Here is a 22,690-nt window from a genome sequence, read left to right on the forward strand (position 1 = left end):
GGCGAACGCTCTACCATTGAGCCACCGTGGCCCACTATCAGTCCTAATACTGCCAACTCTGAGACACGTTAATCCTCACATTTACATTTTTTAAACAGAATTTTGTTTTGCATTCAGTTCTTGAATTTGTTCTATGAGAGCGTCTTGTTCTTGTTTGTAACACAATTTCATTTGTTTCGTCTTTGCTTCCAATTTCTTAACTTAGTTTGTTTTCTTTTTTTTTTTTTTTTTTTTTTTTTTTTTTTTTTTTTTTTTTTTTTTGCTTTCCTCTTAACTTTTGATTCGTTTCTGTTTAAGTATTCATCATAGCTTCTCAGAGATGAACGAACTGAGAGAAGCATCTTTGATTAACAGAAACATATTCTACATCTCTGTAGTACATAATTGCATCATGCACCCGCTTGTGCTACCAGAGAATCTTCGATTTGGTTTTCTACAATAAGTGTCTTATTGACTAAGAACCCCTCTCCACGGAGACATTGCCGTGGGATGAAATTAAACACTTTCACAACACTCCACAAATCAGAATATTCTTGTTTCTTGGACATTACCTTTGCAAAGAAGTCATCTAACCTGATGCTGTCCATCTTTTCGTATTCTCTGAAGTCATGAGACTCCTGAATTTCAGTACAGAAAGACATAAATTGACACTTTGCTTTCTCAGCTACAGAATCAGATATTCTGTTATTCTCATGCAGAGTTTGTAGGATGTGTTTCATCCTAGTCTGAGCAAGTTCTGGATTACTCTTTTGTAGCCTGGGATCCAAAGTTGACAGAGTAAGTACCAGTTTGTACTTCAGAGGGATCCTTTCCACAATCTTCTTGATTGTGCCCAGCAAAAAGTTTCGACAGTCGAGCTTGAAGACTAGTTTATCTGATGCTATAAGTTTTTTCAGTAGTTTTTCTGTCTTAAAACTGATGTTCACGAAGATGACAAGTCATACTTTGATTCCTGCTTTTACATGATCAATTATAACCCTCTCTGTCACACACACACATACAGTACCTCACTCCTTCAGTACGAAACAGCAACACTGCACCACTGTCACCATGGGAATGGTGTAATACTGTACATGGTGTGTCACTGTACTCTACACATGCCAATCTGTACAACTGATAGAGAGAAAACAATGTTAGATTGAAAAAAATAATGTTACACTTGCATATTTACGTTCCCTGACTTTCCATGACATTTTACGCAAAATGTATGATTTCCCTTACTTTCCCTGACATGTTTTCATTTCCCTGATTTTCCAGAATGTGGGAAACCTGTCATGTATCACAAGTCCACTAGACCAATTCATCAATTTCTCCCTCCCATATTTCTTAATCCACTGGACTTCTTTCCACTTTCTTATCGCATTCCTTTCTTCCCTTTCTAATCCTTTTATTCCTTCCCACTCTATCTCATGTCCCGTTTCTTTATTGTGTTTATATATTGCATTCTTCTCTCTTTTTAGTGTGGCATCGCCCTTATGTTGTTTTATCCTTTATCCTGTTTCTCTCATGTACTTCTTATCGCACTCTTTACAATTAACCTGGTATACTACCCCTTCCTCTTCTGATCTTATTTCCATTTCTTCTTTCCTTTCTCTCTCACTAAGTCTATTATTATCTTTCTTCCTTTTCTGTAAGTTTTAATCCCTTCCTTCCTCAACAGGATTTTCAGGACCTCCGTTTTCTCACGTAAACTTTCAATTTCAAACCATCTTTTTCCTTCTTTCTCTGCTTCTTCCTCTTTTCCTTTCTTTTAAATCTTAGTCTTCTTTATCCGTTTCTCTTTAATAACTGGCATAGTACTTTTATGTCTTCTTTCCTTCTTTCTTTCTTTGCAGCTATCTATCATTTCTATCCTCTTTCTCATGTTCTATATAAAATTCTTTTTGTCCCTCTGTCTACGTCACTCCTCTTGTGGCAGTATATCCCGGCATCGCATTGTTTCCTGCACCACCTCGTCTCAAATTTTCCTTCTATTTTCTCTATAGTCATGACCATGAAGTTGATTTTCCTCTTTTTCTATTTCCATTTCTAGCCTAATCCCTTTTTCTTCGTCCTCAGTTGTTTTAACAAATTTCTCCAACTGTCTCTTAGTTTCTTTCCACATTCCAAGGCAATTATCTACATATCTACAAAACTTGAAGAGATTTTGTCCTCCTCCTCCTTTTACTTTTACGATCTCTGCTAGTACCGAGCTCAGTCTCGAATCTATGCTTAGCTTCTCTTTTATCCTCACCAATTTTTCACCAATCATACATACATTATTCTCTCATATCAGCTTTACAGCCTTCAACATAGAGAATTAGGTTATAAAGAGGTGCGCAGAAATAGAATGTGACAACATCTAATTAAAAATTTACTTTTTAGAACCAATTAAAAGCTTACGTTTTGTAAAGAGAAAGTTGGCGTATATAAGCTTGTATATATGCTGTCAAAATTGGATATTTTTCTCATAATGTGTCTGAGGATATGTTACATAGCCGAAACCGTAACACAGATATATACTCTTAAAATATATATACTGCTTTGGTCAGTTGGAGTTTTATTAGCGACCTATTGTCAGGAATATACGATCATGACTAGTTATAAAGGAAGTGAATCTTCTAGTTACTGAGTCGCCATCTGCATGTTAGTTATTGATTGTCTGTTTAATCCAGTTTTGAGTTAATAAAGTGGTACTATGATTTGAGGGACTTAAAGTGACTATAAGTTTATCACATTTTTTATTTGAATGAAGAATAAATACAATAATACAACTATCTCCCAGCTTCTAAACTCACAATATCAGCCGCGCACGATAGATACATGTAGAGCGGATATCTACAGTATTATGTTATATTAGGAACATCTAGACGCGTAAAGTTTAATGAATGCGAACAATTACCACAACATTACTCAAAATAGTAACTAGATCCAACAAGGAAACATAGCATCCTTAACTTCAAGATGAAAATATTATAATATGTTAAAATTGTCAAAAGAAATGATAAAAGTAAATTACATTCACGATTCTACAACAAGAGTGTGAATATTATACACATACTACATAATTATTAAACTATATATACACAATGCAGCAATTTGAAATCGACACTGATTTTTTTTTTTTTTTTTTTTTTTTTAACACATGGCGTAGCTGTGGAAATGAGTATAGTGCAAACGAAGAGGAATGTTTCATGTGTAACTGATATTAACTGCATGGATATTGACTGACGGTTAAGTGTGTGAGCATGGTGAATGTGGACAGGTGCTGTTATGTGGTGTCTTGAGTTCAGCATGGAACAAAGAGCAAATATCAAAGTTTTGTGCGCGTCTGAGTAATACTACTACAGAAACCGATCAAATGTTCAACAAGTGCATGAGACCACTTGTTTATTTCGTGTGCGCGTATTTACATGGCACAGGCGTTTCAGGGAAGGACGGAAGTCAATTGAAGACGACGAACATCTGGGTGCAGTAAGGGCAGTAAGAATACAGAAATTGGTGAAGAAAGTGAGGACGAAATATCAAAGAAGGCCGAAATGCGACACTGAGAATTCCTGCTAAGGAGTTACACGTGAATCAGGAAACTGTGCGGCAAAAAATAACCCAAGATCTCAACAAGAGGAAGGTCTATGCTCGTTTCGTGCCTCATTCCTTAGCAAATAACCAACAAAGGGACAAGGTTGATCACTGCACAAAACTGATTACTACCGCCAAAAGGAACTTCCTCCTGAACACCGTTACTGGGAATGAGATATGGATTTTTCAATATGACCCGTCGACAAAACAGACTGCAGAGTGGAAGTCTCGTAACTCTCCATAAGAAAAAAACTGCGCTAATCAAAATCCAAAATCAAGCTTTTGCTCATTGTCTTTTTACAATAATAAGGCCATTGTGCATAAGGAATTTGCGCTTACAGGACAGACAGTTAATGTCTTATTTTACCTTAAGGTACTGAAGTGGGTTAATGGAACGTATCACACGTGTGAGGCCCAAATATCGGGGTGATGTTCAGTGACGTCTGCTCCATAATAATGCAGTCATAAGGAATTGATTGTGCATGATCTTTTGTTCCAAAAGCGAATTTGTGTATTGTCCCACCCTTCCTATTCACCACATCTAGCCCGTGCGATTATTGTTTATTTCCTAAATTCAAGTCTACACTCAAAGGTTCGTACTTTGATCATGTAACGGCCATCAAGAGGGCTATAACAAGGGCTTTCAACAGTATTTCACAAAAGGACTTCCAGCAATCTTTCTATGCAGTGACAGCAAGGGTGCAACGATGTATGAATGCAGGGAGTCGTACTTTGAATGGTCCAACGTAAGAAACTTTCTATGTTCACTCACATCTATGTTCTACGGCTCCAGTCTCGATTTCAAATGCCGCACTGTGTATCTAATATTACTTTATGCGGGCTAACCGTATCAATTATTATTACAAAGTTACTTTCATTCAACATTATGCTCTTTTGATTATTAAATGCGCTCTTTTGATTTATTATAATATTTATTCCATACGCGAATTATACTATCTTTCACATTAATGTCACTGACATTTAGCTGCGTACGCAACGATAGAACTTAAAACACAAAAACTTACAGCAAATTTCACGTATTAAACATACTCATAATCTTCATAAATAGAATGATCTCAGCAGCCGTTTCGAGTATAACACTACAATAATACTTACTTATTGTTTATATTTAACTGAAAACTGCACTTAAATAACGACGCTAAATGAAAGAAACCAAAAACTCAGCAGCGACTGGCTTGAGACGCTTACTCCTGTCGATCCATTCTGCAACAAGTATAAGCACAGGCAAGGCCAATCCCCGGCTCAGTTGAATTCCTTAACTATTAACCCTTTGGAGTATGGGGATTTTCAAGCAATTTTTGAGACCTTTATTTAAACAGCTATTGCTTCAACAGTGTTCGTCCGAATTTCATGGTTAGTGCGTCATTCTTTTCAGAATAAAGCATGGTTTCAAATGCAACATAGCACATGACCGTATAATGTACGAAGAATGGGAAATTTGGAGGAATTTGGAAAAAATTCCTGAAAAAACATCTATCTTTACAAGTTTGGCGCAGATCGGCCCCGGATGAGAGTACGCAACCCTAATATACCCTTAAAAATACGTTTAGGTATTGGCGATGTTTGCTCCAAATACCACGCCCATATCCGGAATAGTGAACTGGAAAAATATTTCCCAATCCTGATGAACATACAAAATATCGTATACAAATTGAGAAAAAAATAAGACATATATATATATATATATATATATATATATATATATATATATATATATATATATTTTTTTTTTTTTTTTTGGACAGACTACTATCCATCTGAATTTCATGGTTAGTACGTCATTCTCCTCATAATAAAGAATACCTTTCAATGCCGTCATACATATGCCACCATGACGTATGAGGAAAGGGAAGTTCTGCGAAATTCAGGAAATTTCTCCAAGAAAAATCCCTCTTTGCAAGTTTGGCGCCCCTTGGCCCCGGGTGACAGTACGCAACCCTTAATGTACCTTAAAAATATGTTCGGCTATTGATAATGTTTTTCCCAAATAATATGCATGCCCTAAATAGTGACGTGGGAAAAATATTTCCCGATCCTGTTGAATATGCAAAATGTATACAAATTGGGAAAAATATTATGTAAAATATATCAAGTGAAAATCACATGGAAGCAACATGCTTGTTCACCCTTTACCTGTGACTTCATAGCCCCACTCTTCGTACCCAGGCTACGTAAGGGCTTGTGATATTTTCAGTATACCTTCCAAAAAGAGGAAGTAAAATAATTGGTGAATGAAATAGCTTCTATTGTCAATCGATATTAGTCAAATGAAAGGAGGAATGAAGAGAATAGAAAGGAGGAAAGGAGGGAAAGGTTTGCTGGAAAGCCATGTATTCATTTCCATATCGAACAATCCATCATACAGCCTTACGAACACGCAGAGAGATACCTACGCTTTACTATAGGGGTTATGATGTGACGAAACAACAATAAAGTAAAAATAATAAGGCAGCAGAAATTTTCCCTTCCCTCTGACGTCATTGAACAATGATTGTATCACGGAGAAAACCATTACATTATATTCAGTGGTCTTTCCAATAACAAGTGGAACCAAGAATACAGGTTTTGGTGCATGTATGGGCTTCTATCGTCTATCAATTAGGGAACTATCTCCATCGCATCAAGTGGTACTCCAAAGGGTTAAAAGAAACAGAAGGGAGCAAACCGAACGAATCAAAATTACAACGTATTGGCGAGGGCAAGGTATTGCATTCAATACACATGGAATGTGAACGATCTCGACGGAAAGGAATGAAATTAGCCAAGGAAATAAATAAAAAATCAAAAGTAAGATATCTAGTTCTGATAGAAAAAAAAAGGAGAAAGGAACAAGGGTGGAGAAAATAGACAACTTTGTTATATTACACAGCGAAGTCGAAAAGAAGAAAAAAAGAAACGAGCACGAGAAAGAGTAGCATGCATGCTCCACAAGAATCAAACAACGCATCACGGTATAGCAGCTTATCAACGAAAGAATAATGACAATAACATTAAGCACAGAAGAAAACAAGGAAAACATCACATTAGTAATTAGGTATGCTCCAGGTACAGATGATGCAGAAGATAAAAAGAAGAGTTCCACGAAATACTGCAAAGAACTATTGAAAACATAGACTTGACCACTTCTGCTAGGAGACATGAATGCAGAAATTGGGAAACCCAAACTCGACGAATAGTATGGAATATCAGGAGCATAAGGGGAAGAAATATTAATAGTAACGGAAGGAGATTATTGGATTTTTGCCTACTAAACGACTTCATTATAACATTCTAAATACATGAAGACATTTATAAATTCACAAGGGAGGAATGAAGTAAAAGAAGAATCAATCACAGACGACATGATAATCCCAAGAAAGATGAAGAAATATGTGAGAGACACTCGAGCTGAACGAGGTTCCGAAATAGACAGCGATTATAAACTGGTAAATTTAGACACGGTACTTCCGAGAGGAGAGGAAAATAAAGCGGAAACAAAATAAAAGAAAACATAAATGGAGATAGAGAGAAAAGAATTTCAGAAGACAGTCGATACAGAATTGGAAAAGCAGTATCGTTCGCAAAAGAGCTTAGAAATACTATGAAATACGAGAAAAAAATACGTTAATATCAGCAGCGGAACGTGTGTGGAACATATTCGAAGGAAACAAAAATGAAAGCAACATCTTGTTGCACACCGGAAATTAAGGCCGAAGTGGAGAAGAAGAAAGTAAAAGATGGAGAAACTTCTAGAAGGAGCTTTAGAAACTTTTGTAGATAACAGAGAACAAAGAGATAAAGTTACAATAAAGATCAGAGAAGCTGAGAAAGAGAAATGGGAAGAATTTGGCACATAAATAGAAACAAACAAACAAGAACAGGAAGAGAAGAAAGATGATACAGTAAACTCACAAGATATCACAGAAACGAAGAATCAAAACATTACAAAAGAAGAACAAATAAGGACAATAAGGAGAATGAAAATGGAAAGAGCGGAAGGGCATTTGTACAAAAAGTGCAAACAAATAACAATCGCTCCAAAGGATTCAGGGCCTCGACAGGAGTTAAGACAAGAAGACATACTATCGCCTCACATACCATTTCATAATCTTAATGGACATCATCATCAAAGAAATACAGTTGAAAACTAGGAAAATCCAACCAGGAAACTGGAACCTCAATCTCATAAAAATATCACAACTTATTGTACACAATAGTTGTATAGTTATTGGAGAGTTATTTTTGAAAATACACAAGTTAATCTACAAAGAAATTTGGACACCATTAACCACAAATTGAGTAAAAGAAATATGATGATAAATAAAGAGAAAAATAAAGGTAATGAGCGTCAGCAGGGCAAATAAACTATGTATAATGTACCTATGGGGAGAAAAGCTACAATAAGTCAACAAATTCGAATACCTGCGGGCTAAAAAAACTGAAATACAGAATAACAAATACAGACATTACAACGCCATTAACAGAGGATTCCCAGACAAGAAAGAAGCCAGGAAACAAAAACAGCAGTCTACCCGATCACTATATGTCTCTACACTTAAACTATGGATGTGAGTCATGGGTACTAAATGAGAGAGAGAGAGAGAGAGAAAGAAACTACAGGCAGTAGAAATGAGAAGGGCTGCAGGTAAACAAAGAAAGATACAACTAGGAATGCAATGGATATACCCGATTGCAATGAAATGAGCTGAGCGAGCTTAAACTACGTAATCAGGAAGCGTTTTTCGGTGATTATTCCTCGATGGTACATCGGATTTTTGATTTCAACCTATGTTGTCACTCAGCACGACATACTCTATCAGCGTGCTAAGTTTGGTTGAGATCGGCCAAACGGTCTAGGAGTAAGCGTTTTTCGGTGATTATTCCTCGATGGTACACCGGATTTTTTATTTCGACCTATGTTGTCACTCAGCACGACATACTCTATCAGCGTGCTAAGTTTGGTTGAGATCGCCCAAACGGTCTAGGAGGAGTTCGCGGACAACCAAACGGCTAACCCGAGTATAAGAGCTTCGCTTCGCTCAGCTCAATTAGGAATCAAACCATCAGGTAAACATTGAAAGTCGGCACATCATCGAGATGAAAGAGGAAAATTTCCGAAACAAATGTTGGAAGCAAGATCAGGAGTTTCAGGGAAGAAAAGAAAAAGGGGTAGGCTAAGACAAATATTTGAAAAGGGCTATAGAAGAGACATCCAAGAGAGACAGAATTCCATGGGATAGATTTAAGAATTTGGCACAAGACAAAAACAAGTGGCGAGCTATCTGGAAAACTTCGGCACTTAATTGGTAGAAAAGGATCGGATTACGTAATACGTAAGTGATTCTATCTACATCAAATCCCCGCAAGGTTAAAAGGCTTGACAGACAATCCTGATGTCGAAAACATAAACAGAAATATGTTAATACTGTTAGTTATAAAAAGATAAATTATAGTTTTTAGGCGAGAGCTTAAAAGCCTAAGTGTGTGGTACAGAAAATTTACCTATTAGCCTTCTCCTCCCACTACATGGTAGTGAAACAGATATTTACACCGAAATTCGGTGTTGCCAACAAAATTCGAACTGGACGACAGCTCTCAGCGAGAGTAGGGGGTGATCTTCTCCGTCACATGAGTAAGAAATGGAATGTCTTAAATGTTTTGGTGAAGAAAAAAGTAGTCTGGAAACTCCGAGTGCTTGGTGTTGCTATGTTACACTTTCAACCTGCTTTCAACAGAATATTTCTAATTCCATTGAGAAAGAACGACTCATATATGGAGGCAAGTTGGTCACTGTTTGTTCATTTCCCCCTTCTCTCTTTCTCTCTCTCTCTCTCTCTCTCTCTCTCTCTCTCTCTCTCTCTATATATATATATATATATATATATATAAAAGAACCCAAATGTGTAAGTCATTAATCACAGTGTAATGGGGACCAAAACTATGGCAACGTCTTTGGACACACATTAAGTTACCCAACGTCTTTGGACACACATTAAGTTACAATGTCGCTAGTAAGAGGCTATGACTGTTCGAACAGTTCCGATTACCACCCACTAAGGCCATCTTGTTACGGCCACTATATTTTAATTCTAATTCTAATAATAATAATAATAATAATAATAATAATAATAATAATAATAATAATAATAATAATAATAATAATAATAATAATAATAATAACCTGTACTTAAAAAATTAAGTCAGGAATTACTACAGTTGCATATCTTCCTTACCTGGAAATACTGTTTGATTTAGAGTCTTCCAATCCATATTACACACTTTAATAATACTTTTAAGATATTCTGATTCAGTCATGTGTTCGGTAAAGTTGAAAGCGTTGGACAAGTAAGAAAACGTAGAAAATGCCTGAAAGTCAAATAAAAGATAATTAACATAAGGTACAGGAAAAACAAAACTATACATAAAATCTAACGTCTGTTTAATATGCTCTAATAAATATACAATTTGCTTTCTTCAATATTGACAGTATATTGCACATTTCCTTATGTAACGTTCTCGGATTAGTTTTTACACGGTGATGATTGATGATGATGATCATAATTTCTAGATCAAAAATTATTCCAGTTGGAGAAATTAGTCTGGGGAAAAAAAATAGTGTTAAACAAAACTAAAATAATTTCCCAATCTTTTAGAATCTTTTAGAACTTGTTACCGAACCATTCGTGATCTCACCCACAAGTAAACTGAATTCCAAAATTTACATTGCACGTTGAAATGCTTTATTTATTTAGTTAGTTTTCTAAAGCAAAACACACAGAGTTTCTATAATACAATTAATTGATCCAGCAATGCATATTAAATACGAAAGTCAGTAAATAGAAATCGAGTTCTTCACATTGTCTTTATTATAACAGGTTTTTCAGTCATACTTTGTCACGTCGAAGAAGTAAACAACCTGACCTTTTTCATATCTTTCTCCAAGCTCGCGCCAAGTGGGCTTTGTGGTGGATCAACTCCATGTGCGTGGGTTTACTTGAGGTTCTCTCTTTTCCTTCTACTTTCTTCATTCCACTACTTCACTTCCTACACGGCATAACTGAGAGACGTAAAAATGAAAGATTTTACTCATTTATCTCTTCTTGTTCTTCCTCTCTTTTTCTTAATATTATCATTTCTCGTCCCAGTTAAGTATTCACTGACGGGAAATCATGTGCGTCATTTATGAAGACAAAGAAGGATAAGAAATAGTCGTTTGGCGAATATTATTCAGTTATAAAGATGGAGAAGTGAATAATGTAAATTAAACGTAATTTCTGCTTCGCCTTTTTCTCCCCCCCCCCCCCACTTTTTTTCCTCTTTCTTAATCCGGAAACATTGACGGATATCTACTAGATATACTGCCAGGATCTTACGACTACACTGCAGAATACTTCATGCAGAAAGTAAGAAACAGGTAAATGGAAACATGAAATAAACAAAACAAACAAACAAACAAACAAATAAATAAATAAATAAATAAAAAGCTGGAAGCACATAAATATCGGGTCTTCTTACCAGGTGAGAATACAAAGAAAACTTTGTCCAGCAGTATAAAAACTACTTTTATTACTTAATCTTGAATGCTGCATTAAGAAAAGAACAGAAAAATAATTTTATATGCCTTTCCAGAATCAAGATTATATGTGATGAGACCTGCTGTTTGAAGTGGGATCTGAACCTCACCTCGGATTTATATTCAAGGCAAGAACCTCCATCGGGAATAGAACCCGGACATAAACGCATGAAAAGCATGCTTCGTATTCACAACATTATTACCATTTCGTACAATAAACTTGGGACATAAAACTTTAGTAGAATGGAATACTATCAGTATCCTACAGCACACAGGCTTTTTCGAAAAAATGTCGAATATTGCCATCGTGATATTTAAAACTACATTTACAAATTTTGTGACATATCTCTAGACAATAACATTTTACACCAACTTACCAAAAAATGTTTTGAAGTTCTTGCGGGCATTGTATTATTTTCGAAACAATCACATCCATCATTTATCTTGAAAACACTACTGCAATATTTGAAATCAAAAAGTCGTTGCACATATTGCCTACAAAGACTGGAATTACTTCTACCTTCAAATGTTACACTTGTAACCTACAAAAGATGATATACAGGCTTTCAACTCAATACTAGGTATAATAATTGTACAGACAATATTAATACAGAAAGTCATAATTAACTTATTAAATAATCTGTTTTCAGTGATAGGCAGCAAGAACTTATACTTTCGTTTCTTCATAGTTGAATAAAAAGAAGAAGAAGTTATCTAAAACACTATGCAATATATAATCCTTCTAAACGAGAGAGAGAAAAAAATGTGTTTGAAATTGAACTTAATAATATCATTAAGATAAATAATATTGGAATCCTATGGTAATCATCAGACTTCTGATCCTCAACTTGTGTATATTCATATTTCACATAGAATCTTGAAACAAAAACATGATATAGCAGAGAAGTATCAAATTTAATTGTAGTTTCTTGAATTTCCAAAATCAATCGAAAAGGTCTGACTAGACCCGAAGTAGAACTTTAAATAGAAAGTGATAATTTGATCCAGATTCGTAATGTATGCCTGCAAATAGGGAATTTTGTTTTAAATAGTAACACACTAACTAACTCTATTGGCTATGGAACCCGAAGGTTCAATGCTGCAATCACAAAAGCTCTCCATAGACTTCTCTCCTTGGTTAATTGGATTTGTTTAAAATATGTTTTTCTAAAACGCCTCTCTCAGTTGCTCTCAAAATGACACTGAAACTGCAGTGAAAAAAATCAGCTCAATACACAGGACGTCACGCCTTTCTCTCTTATCAACTGATTATTGTTTAACCGAAGCAATGTTTAATTATTCAAGTTTTATTCAAAAATATATGTTATAGAATACAATGAAAGGTGTGAAACAGGATGATGTTAAGGGTTAGGCTTAATTTGTTGCTACGACTACGTACTAAATTGAATGTATTTCGGTAAGAAATCTCTTGTTGAATACCTATTTAATTACTTGGATATAATATCGCAACAACAGAATCCCCGACTATACTGCAGACAATATTATCCTGCATACTTAGCTACTTATTATCAGGGTTGGCAAAAACCATGGTTTTTATTGAAAAAAAAAGGGTTTTTTCGGTTTAAACCAGGATTTTTTGGTTTAAATAATTTGCTCTATGTATTTATATCAAATATGGACAGAAATAAGTTCGTTTCACCTTGGTGTTATTATACAACAACCGGGTTATGCTGGAAGGGGTTACATAAGGTTAAAGCGAAATCCAAACCGCTTCTCGGCTTACATCCGAGAGAAATTGTCCTCTATTTAACTCGAAACCGGGATTAACTGGCGATACGTCTGCGGACTCACTCACGAAAGACTCCTGATAAAAATACGTTGTACTGATCTTTACATACTTGTTAATATAATTGTCAAGAGCCATTTCAGAAGGACAAAAAGATAAATAGTTGAACAAGTGGAACCATTATACAGATTTACATATGGACAATTTCAAAATATTGCAGAGTACAGAAGAACTAATTTAGTCCAAGTTAGTTTACTACGACTTTTATTAGTCCAAGTTAAAGAAATACAACGACTTGATTTGCATATCAGTAAGAAAAGTGAATAAAGATACGAATTATTTGAGTCCACTTTGGTTCTGATCCATTTATACATAAATAGATACCAAAGATACTTCTGATTAAATGTCTGTCGTGGTGCCCCCCCTCCCAAAAAAAGATACGACACTTCGGTGTATTTTACCAACAGTAAAAATTATTAAAACGAAACAATATTTAGATTTTTTCTTTGACTGCAATTGCATAACAATAATAACTATAAAAAAAATCACAAAAGAAACATTCATAAACTTATAAAAAGAACAAAAGCTGCTTTTGTAGCATAATCTCTTTGAGTACTGAATGGGGAATTTAGGTCTGAATATAATACGAATAATATACGGGCGTGAAACGTGATAACCCACAAATGTGTGTTCATTAAGATTTTACGAACACTTATACTTTTACGAACATTTTTCGTTTTTTTTTTTTTTTGTTTTGTTTAAACGTTTTTTTTTTTTTTTTTTTTTTTTTGAAAAAAACAGCTAGTTTAAACCAAGTTTAAACCATGGTATAAACCACCTTGGTTTAAACCAGCGAACACTGCTTATTATAAAATCATTAATTACCTTGACATGGAACTTAGCTATTTCATTGATTGCACATACATCATAATAATAACATTATATATACATACAGGGTGTTTCAGATAAAACGTCCAGTGCTTATAAATCAGAAACGGCTGGGAATGAAAAGATGAAACAAAAACTGAGATAGGAAAATGTCATAGGGCACATCACATAGTGTTGTTGTGGTGACCCCCAGGGCCTTCCTTGAAGGGGGCCCAGGGGTTAACTTCAGATTTTTAAATGGGAACATGCATTGAATCATACCTCATTCGGTAGTCCTTGAAAAACGAAACAACTTTTGTAGGAAACAATTTTCGATGTGAGCCACCATTTTCAAAATGGCCGCAAAAAGGGGTTCCTGCATCAGACAAAACATCCAATGCTTATAAATCAAAAACAGCTGAGAACTAAGAGATGAAACAAAAACTGAGATAGGAAAGTGTCATAGGGAACATCACATGGACCCACAGAACCTACTTTTTGCGGCCATTTTGAAAAACGGTGGCCGAAATCAAAAATTGTTCCGTATTTCAAGGACTACTGAATGAGGTATGATTCAATACATGTTCCTATTTGAAAATTTGAAGTTGGTCCCTGGGCCCCTTTAAGGAGGGCCCCTGGGGTCACCACACAACACCATGTAATGTGCCCTTTGACATTTCCCTATCTCAGTTTTTGTTTCATCTTTTTATTCTCAGCCGTTTTTGATTTATAAGCACTGGACGTTTTATCTGATACAGGACCAACTTTTTGCGGCCATTTTGAAAACGGTGGCCCAAATCGAAAATTTGTTTCCTATTAAAGCTGTTTCGTTTTTCAAGGACTATCGAATGAGGTATGATTCAATACATGTTCCCATTTGAAAATTTGAAGTTTGCCCCTGGACCCTCTTCAAGGAGGGCCCTGGGGGTCACGACAACAACACCATGTGATGTGTCCTATGACATTTTTCTATCTCAGTTTTTGTTTCATCTTTTTATTCCCAGCTGTTTCTGATTTATGAGCACTAGACGTTTTATCTGAAACACCCTATATATATTATATTATATATATATATATATATATATATATATATATATATAGAGAGAGAGAGAGAGAGAGAGAGAGAAGTAGATAGATAGATAGATATACAGGATGGTAAGAAACTATTTGGACTCAAAGATTCCCTATAACCTGGCAAGTAATCCGTATTTTCCTTTGGGGAATCCTTCGCACACATCTTGCGGAGGTTTGAAACACACATTTTCCAATAGAGCAGGTATGACTTCGAGTGTCATGCTCTAAACCGCACTCTGAACGTTGCGTTGTTTTTGAATTACAACCTTCTGAAGTTCATTTTCCCACGCTTTTGGCACCTTACATCGCCGAAACTATTCCTCATTGACCAAAGTTCCAGCGGACTTTTTTGCTGGTTTCGGAGTCGGGAATCAGCTTTCGAAGTTTGTTCAAATAGTTTCTTACCATCCTGTATATATATATATATCTATATATATACAGTGGTCGAAGTGAGACGGTACGCGGTGGTATGCCATACCGCCTCTGGTTTTTAAGTAACCAAGACATACCGTCACGTGAGAGTACGTGCTAAATAGCTTTAATAAATCCATTTTTATTCACAGTAATTGACGAATAGGTTTTCACGTAAAAAGATTTTATTTCTTATGTAGAAATAATTTCTAAGTTGATAACACCGACAGTTTTGTTATCTTTCTCCTACCTTTTGTTTTTAAAATGAGGTGTCCTCAAAGAAGTTCATCTAGGTTATAGTTGGATGTGCCATATTGAATTGTTTCTTTCTTATATAGGCCTTTATTTTTGGGTGTCTTCTTGTCTTAATGCATATAAATGTCATGGTTTGAACATGGGCGGATCTTTTAGGGATTTGGAATACCCTTCAGTCGAGTGGGCGGTTTGGCAATTTTCCCACAGGAAATTGTTAATATAAAAACTCAGTTTTTGAGCATTTTCATGAATAATTCTCCATAATGCAACGTAAGGGAATGTTTTTGATTTTTTCCGAGACTTGGAGAGGGATCAAAGTCTCACCATGTCCCTCCCTCCCGTAACTACAGAGAAGCTCTCCAATGATTTTTAATCATCATGTAAATAGAAATGCAATCTTTTAGGTAACATACCCTCACTGTATTTCAACATTTAGATAGCCGGTATGTGGAGTCAACATCGAAATAAAACATACCGCCTCTGCTTTTTCCCCACTTCGAACACTGTATATATATATATACAGATGGTGATCAGAAAAATGGAAACACCTGAACGAAATTGCAACTTACCAGATTAATATGGTGTTGGGCCACCTTTCGCCTTCAGAACAGCCTTGATGCGACGTGGGATGGAGGCATAGTGGTCGTGAATGGTAGCAAGTGGAATTTTACACTATTCCTCGTGGAGGACGTCGGCCAGTTCTGTGAGAGAGGATGGAGGTGGAAATCTTCGCCGGAGTCGTGTTTCCAAGACGGACCACAGATGTTCAATTATGTTGAGATCTGGGGTTTGGGCGGGCCAGGGGAGGGGTTGAACTTCATCCCGATGTTCCTCAAACCATGCTGCAACAACTTCAGCTGTGTGAATGGGTGCATTATTATCCTGGAAGATGGCGTCATTGTCCGGGAACAACATCCGGACCATAGGATGCAAGTGGTCTCCTAAAATTGCGACATAATCGTTGGCAGTGATTCGTCCGCTAAATGTGACCACAGGACCCAATGAAAACCATGATATGGCGGCCCACAGCATCACCGAGCAGCCGCCATGTTTCACAGTTGGGCGGAGACACTGCAGATCATAAGCTTCTTTGGGCGTTCTCCACACATAAACACGGCCCGTGGTAGGGAATAGGATGAAGGATGACTCATCCGACCATATCACACGTTTTCAGTCCTCAACGGTCCAAGTTGCATAGTCGCGGCACCATTTGCGGCGTGCGAAAGCGTTATGGTCCCTGATGAGCGGTATGGCCCGTGCAACACGACCCCGTAAGTTCATGTCATGTAATTCGCGGCGGACTGTGATTGTCGAAACAGGGTGGGAGAAGTGCTGATTGAGTTCCTCCGTCACTTGCTCTGCAGTGGCACGACGGTTCTGCGTGACAATGCGCTTTAATACCCGGAGTGACCTGTCACTCATGATTTTCTTCCGCCCACTGTTCCGCTTCCCCGATGTGGTTTTCCCGTGTGTTGTGTAGGCCGTCATCACCTTCGACACTGTCCCACGCGACACACCTAACACAGTAGTCACTGCCGTCACACTCACTCCACATAATCGCGCACCAACAATTTGCCCTCTTTGAAGCTCTGAGAGGTCTCCCATTTACACCACCTTCGTCTGCTGCAGCCACTGGACACTGCTGTTCCACTGCGCCTGACGTAGTATGGAGACCGACCTAACCACCACCACCAGCGGTCCGGCGCTGCGGGCGCCACGACACCACTGCCAACCCATACATCTGACGTGTTGCCAACTACAGGTGTTTCCATTTTTCTGATCACCATATATAATCGTTGAAGATAGAAAGAATTTAGTGGATGAAGATAAACCTAATACGAAGATTGATCGATACGAATACACGAAGAAAATAAAATAATTAATGAAGAGAGTAATAGAAAAGGGATAAAAAGAATTAAAAAAAAACACGCAAATACAACATATGAGGCAATAAAAGATAGAAATAATAACAGAAATAATAAAAAGACAAAATACGAAGAAAAATTAACAAAAAATAGAACTGCAAAAAAATCACAGTAAAAAAGTTCGTATATGGGTAACGGTGAATGTAATGAGGTGGGGAAGTCACAGACGGTTAACAGACATAATGGTAATTTTAAATGTCTTTCCACTTCCTTTTGTAGGATGTCGAAGAGTTTGGGGAAAGAATTTACAGAATAATTATGGGGAAATATGGTCAAATATATTGTTGTGTGTTCTGAGACAGGTAGATAAGGGATTTGAGCACTCGGTGATTGAGAACGCAATTAAGTTTCGCTGCTGGTGATATACAAGGCTCGACAGTGGCCACAAAAATGTTGTAAATAAGTTTGGTTATTTCACGATTACTGGAATGGTGAAGTATAGGTTATTTTTGTGGTTGAATGTTAGAAAGAAGATTATGTCTAATATAGGACAAGTTTTACATCTGTTGTTCTGGCATTTCTTCGGCGGAAGTACGGAGGAATTTCAAGAAGCCAGTTATGTAAGACAGTCTGAAGATTCGGGTAAAGGAGGTTTCGCTATACAATTTTAGACCAAATCATGTCGAGAAACTTATCCGTTTCACGTGTGGTGGTGAATAAAGGATGGGCGCTGGGATATAATTAAGTGATGAAATTCGGAATAGAAGATTCTATGGTAGTGAGTTTTTGCCAGTTTAATTTATTTGCAGATAACGATAGGGATATTCTTGGTTAGAGAGTTGATTGATTGATTTTAGTTTAGCGTCCCTTTCAGCAGCGAGACTATATGAGACGTGGACCTACTGATTAACGTGGAATCCGAACCACATGATTGGTTAGAGAGTGTTGACTAGATAATCTTCAGGCAGTTGGTGGAGCAGAAACGGATTTCTCAAAAGGCCAAGGCATATAATACAGTAAAGAATGTTTGGTATCCAGGGAATAGATCTCTTGAAGTGAAGGTATTGGATATACTGACGATAAGTTTCAGGTGTACTTCAGTCTCAAGATGTTCGTTCTCAAACCTAACGTTCACATCACGATGACAATATGCATCGTTGAAGAACTAGACAAATGTAACTAAACACTTGTTTAGGGACTGCAGGAATAGTGTCAGTGTTGGCTGGCCGTCGGTCCTATCAGTAAAATGCCATCCAAAAATCAAGATCAGATGAAAGACTGGCACGATGATACGTGGGTACATATTACATATTAAACAACAGATACGTTTATATATGGTAATTCAACAAAAAAGCACTTAATTCATTTTAATTTTGCATCATATGACCATATCTCTCCTATGCTGAGTATTTTAGGGTAACTCCTACTTAATTTTCATAACTCAAACGAGACAATTAGTCTGAATTAAAATTCAAACGTAATATTCATGATTTCTGGAGTTCTGCCCAACTGAAGGAACAGGAGTAACTATGATATACATTTTTAAAACTGATAGAACACACTTCGATTGTCATTATTTCATCTTTTAATTTTCAAATTTTTATTTTATTTAAAATGTTTCAAGTCATTTCTTCTTACGCAATATCTACTTACGATTCGTTGCGCGTAATATAAGAGATCCAGAGAGAGTATAATGGATCTAACGTTGATTATAAGGCAATATAAATAAGCTAAATAATTAAATACCGGTACTACAGTTTTACTACAAATTCTTGAAATCGCTGAACAGTAGGTTTGCTAAAATCTATGACGATTGACACATACTTTGTTGTATACTGTACATTTCATATCAACTAGAGCAGCGTTTCTCAAACTGTACTCCGTGGACCACAAATGATCCTCGAGGTCCTCTTAGATTGAGCATTACTCCAAGAAAGACAAAATAATAATAATAATAATAATAATAATAATAATAATAATAATAATAATAATAATAATAATAATAATAATAATAATAATAATAATAAATAAAATTCAAGTGAACTGTGTATCACACACAACAAAGGAAAATCTCAAAAAGATAAAGATTATACAAGTTGTAATAACTTACATAGATGTATTTTTATAAAATATTCTCGATAGCATTCAATTATTAATAAAATACTTTATACGTACTTTCTTCTAATACAACATACAATTAAGGAAATTTTAATCAATACTACTTTTAAAATATAAGTATACAGTTAAAGTGACAAATGCTCGTAACATAAAAACTGATAAATTTGCTATCGAAGACGACAAGAGTAGGGTGGTCCGTTGAACATTCTGATTAATAAAAGTGATTCCCACGTGAAAAAAGTTTTAGAAACACTGAACTAGAAAATATGTTATAAAAAGTTAAACTTACTAGAAAAATTTCACAAAAATATAATCGTTTACTGGTTAGAACTGAACATTCGTTGTTCCGTCAGTACAGCAATGAGAACTGGCTGACCTTTGTTATTGTGCGAAAACATAAGGACTTGGAATGAAACTTAATTTCAAGAGTTTGATAAGCAAGATTGTTGTAAAAGTAACAATGGCAACTAGTATGTAAAATCAACCCCATTTTCAGGTTTTTTTTTTTTTTTTTTTTTTTTTTTATCTGGTATTATAGAAATAATGAATTTTGAAGTTAACTATTTTGGCCGCGAAAGCAGATATCTACAAGAAATTAAAACCTTATATACTCTATACGTACATATTACAATATTGTAAACACTTTAAATACATTGTACAGTACTGATAAAGTAAGTCTCCACAATATGATTCATTGATTTACCTGAACATCTCTTATTGTTTTATACGTGTGGGTGCACGGGGAAGGGAATAAGGCTTCACTATCTTTTGTCACTGAAAAGTCTTCAGGGTCGCAAGGGCTATCAATAGTCTTATTTTCTGTAGCAGCAAAATCAGTCTGAAATACAGAAACAGTGAGAAAATCAATTAAAATGCAGATACTATGTCGGACAGTTCTGGTCGACTGACACTAGCGTAGTGCATACATCAACTAAGAACGTTATTTCTAGTTTACTTGACTACTGTTGTAAAATCTCCGGAAATTTTGAACCTCCTGATAAAAAAAAAAAAAAAAAAAAAAAAAAAATCCGATATATTTCCGGAAAAATTGGGAAAATAACAAAATCTTTGTATTAGGTTAGTTTTACTTGTAATTGAACCCCTCTTTTTTTTTCGAACGCGTAAATTGAGAAATTTCAATATTGTGAATATTTAAAAAAGAAACATTCGAAAATAAAACTCTTGTAATTATTCTTGAAAATTAATAGTCTGCACTCGTCTCCTTTATGTGCCTTTTAGTCGTTTACTCCTGGTTGTGCATTAATTACAGAACTTTTACAATTGCATACACATCTACCATCATGAAGCGTTTCTGTTGCAACAAATAGGGCTCTTGAATGAAACTGAGTTCTTAATGTGCACTTTTATCTGATGAAATTTTGTTAATTTTAACCAAATTACTTCTTAAAAGAAAGAGCAGTAGGCAAATTTCACTAATACTCATGCACTAAGTCATATACCTGTAATTACTATTATTTAATATTCAAATACAGAATTTAATATAACTTTTAGGTACAAAATTTTGTATGCAGGCAAATACATGTTTTCTAATGCGACAAATTTTCTATATATATTAAAATGAAAGTGACTATATTTGCAGTGTTGGGAAGTAACGTAACGAAAGTAACGCGTTACTTGTAACGCGTTACTTTTTAAGTAACGTTTCCTAGTAACGCGTTACATTTTTTCCAAAGTAACTGTAACGGTAACGCGTTACAAATTTTTAAGTAACGTACCTAGTTTGCGTTCTTTTTTTTGCGTTACATTTCGGATGAGTAACTACAATATACGTATATTTTTTTTGGAAACAAATTTTTCTTTCCTGTAAGTGAATTTCTCAGAATGAGACAATCGAGCATGAACTACATATGTCAGTGACCGACACACAGAGAAACAGAAAAGTTCGTAGTGCCACTTGCTGTTTTTTGAAGATGAGGACAGCTTTAGGGAAATCACGTGTACTGATCGCAAGCACCTGGAAGATTTTGTCGTAGATTTTGACAGCTCCAAATCAATACATTCAGTGAGTGAACTAGGAGTGCAATGATACCGGTAGTCTATTTTACTTTGATTGGTGTTGTTTTTATAAAGATGGAGAACGAAAATATTTTGCCATTCGAACATTTGAAAGAATACTTTTTTCTTAAGAGCTGAGGACGATGGTGGACAGAATTTAAAAGTAAAGTGTCTGAATTGTCCCGGCGTAAAATATTTATCAACAACTAGGGTGCCATAATTAACGATTTACAGTAAGGGGTTAATATGAATAAACTCTGTTCTGATGAGCAGGCCTACTTTATTACTAGAAAATAGTTTGCTGATAATTTGTAATATTGGAGTTCTTTCAGATCAGTTTGCTTATCCTAGAGTTCCGTTGATTATAGAGTAGTGTAATGTTTCTCTATATTCTGTATTTTTAATTTTACATAACAACATTATTATTATTATATAATTAGTTTAGCAGAATAATAATAAGCAACCATTTTTTCTAACGCATAGGGATGAGCACGAGTCAAGCTAAAACTCGACTCAACTCGAATTCAAGTCGAGTTTCGAGTAAATTCAGGGGTAATATCCTCGAGTCGAGTTCCGAGCCGATTTAGTTTTTCGCGTCGAGTTTGATAAATGGTTTGTTCGTTTTAAGTCGTCTTGAAATCATGGCCTGATTACACTGGAAAATGAAAACGATGAGAAATGTAAGCTAAACAGTAATATGGAATCTTTTAGTGTTGCTCAAGAGAGGGGACACTGCTCGCATTTCGTCTCGTCTCAATAGCGAGACCACAAGAGATTTTTCATAACAAGCTCAGCTCAGCTCGGCTCAACTGAGAAGATGGCTCGAGCCGGCTTACCTGGGGTGAACCATCGGCTCGAGTTGGCTTGGTAGGAATGAGCCATTTGCTTGCTTCGGCTCAACTGAGCCGAGGGCTCTAGCCGAGTCGGTTGGGTGAGCTGTTGGCTCGGCTCACTTCTCGGTTCGGGTCGATAGTGAATGAGCTGTGAGCCGAGCTGCTCGAGTCGTTGACAATTCTAAACCCAGGCCGAGCAGTTTTGGAGATATCTGGCCAGTGCCCTAGAACTTTTAACAGTGTTTAGCTCGAGCCCGAATACTCAACCTAGACCCTCAACCCAAATTCAGAGTGAACAATGTCCTTGACTCCTAGACTTCACGACTACCGAGGTTAGCAATCAACTAGTTTTTTAGTATTCAAATACAAACCG

The 22,690-nt window shown here is 36.0% G+C and overlaps 1 protein-coding gene across 3 annotated transcripts in view; it reads right to left on the reverse strand.

The window, feature by feature from the left end:
* LOC145689537 (ectonucleoside triphosphate diphosphohydrolase 1-like) overlaps positions 1 to 22,690 on the reverse strand; it is a 367,616-nt gene that overhangs the window by 32,088 nt on the left and 312,838 nt on the right. For all 3 annotated transcript variants that reach the window (XM_081763715.1, XM_081763726.1, XM_081763720.1), the window contains 3 exons: positions 20,172 to 20,306; positions 11,509 to 11,673; positions 9,792 to 9,924 (listed from right to left, as the gene is read on the reverse strand). In XM_081763715.1, the coding sequence (XP_081619841.1) occupies positions 9,792 to 9,924; positions 11,509 to 11,673; positions 20,172 to 20,306 (433 nt within the window). The remainder of the gene's footprint in view (positions 1 to 9,791; positions 9,925 to 11,508; positions 11,674 to 20,171; positions 20,307 to 22,690) is intronic.

Source organism: Thermobia domestica, chromosome 1, assembly GCF_964235325.1.
Source record: "Thermobia domestica chromosome 1, izTheDome1.hap1.1, whole genome shotgun sequence".
In the NCBI taxonomy this organism is placed as follows: Eukaryota; Metazoa; Arthropoda; class Insecta; order Zygentoma; family Lepismatidae; genus Thermobia; species Thermobia domestica.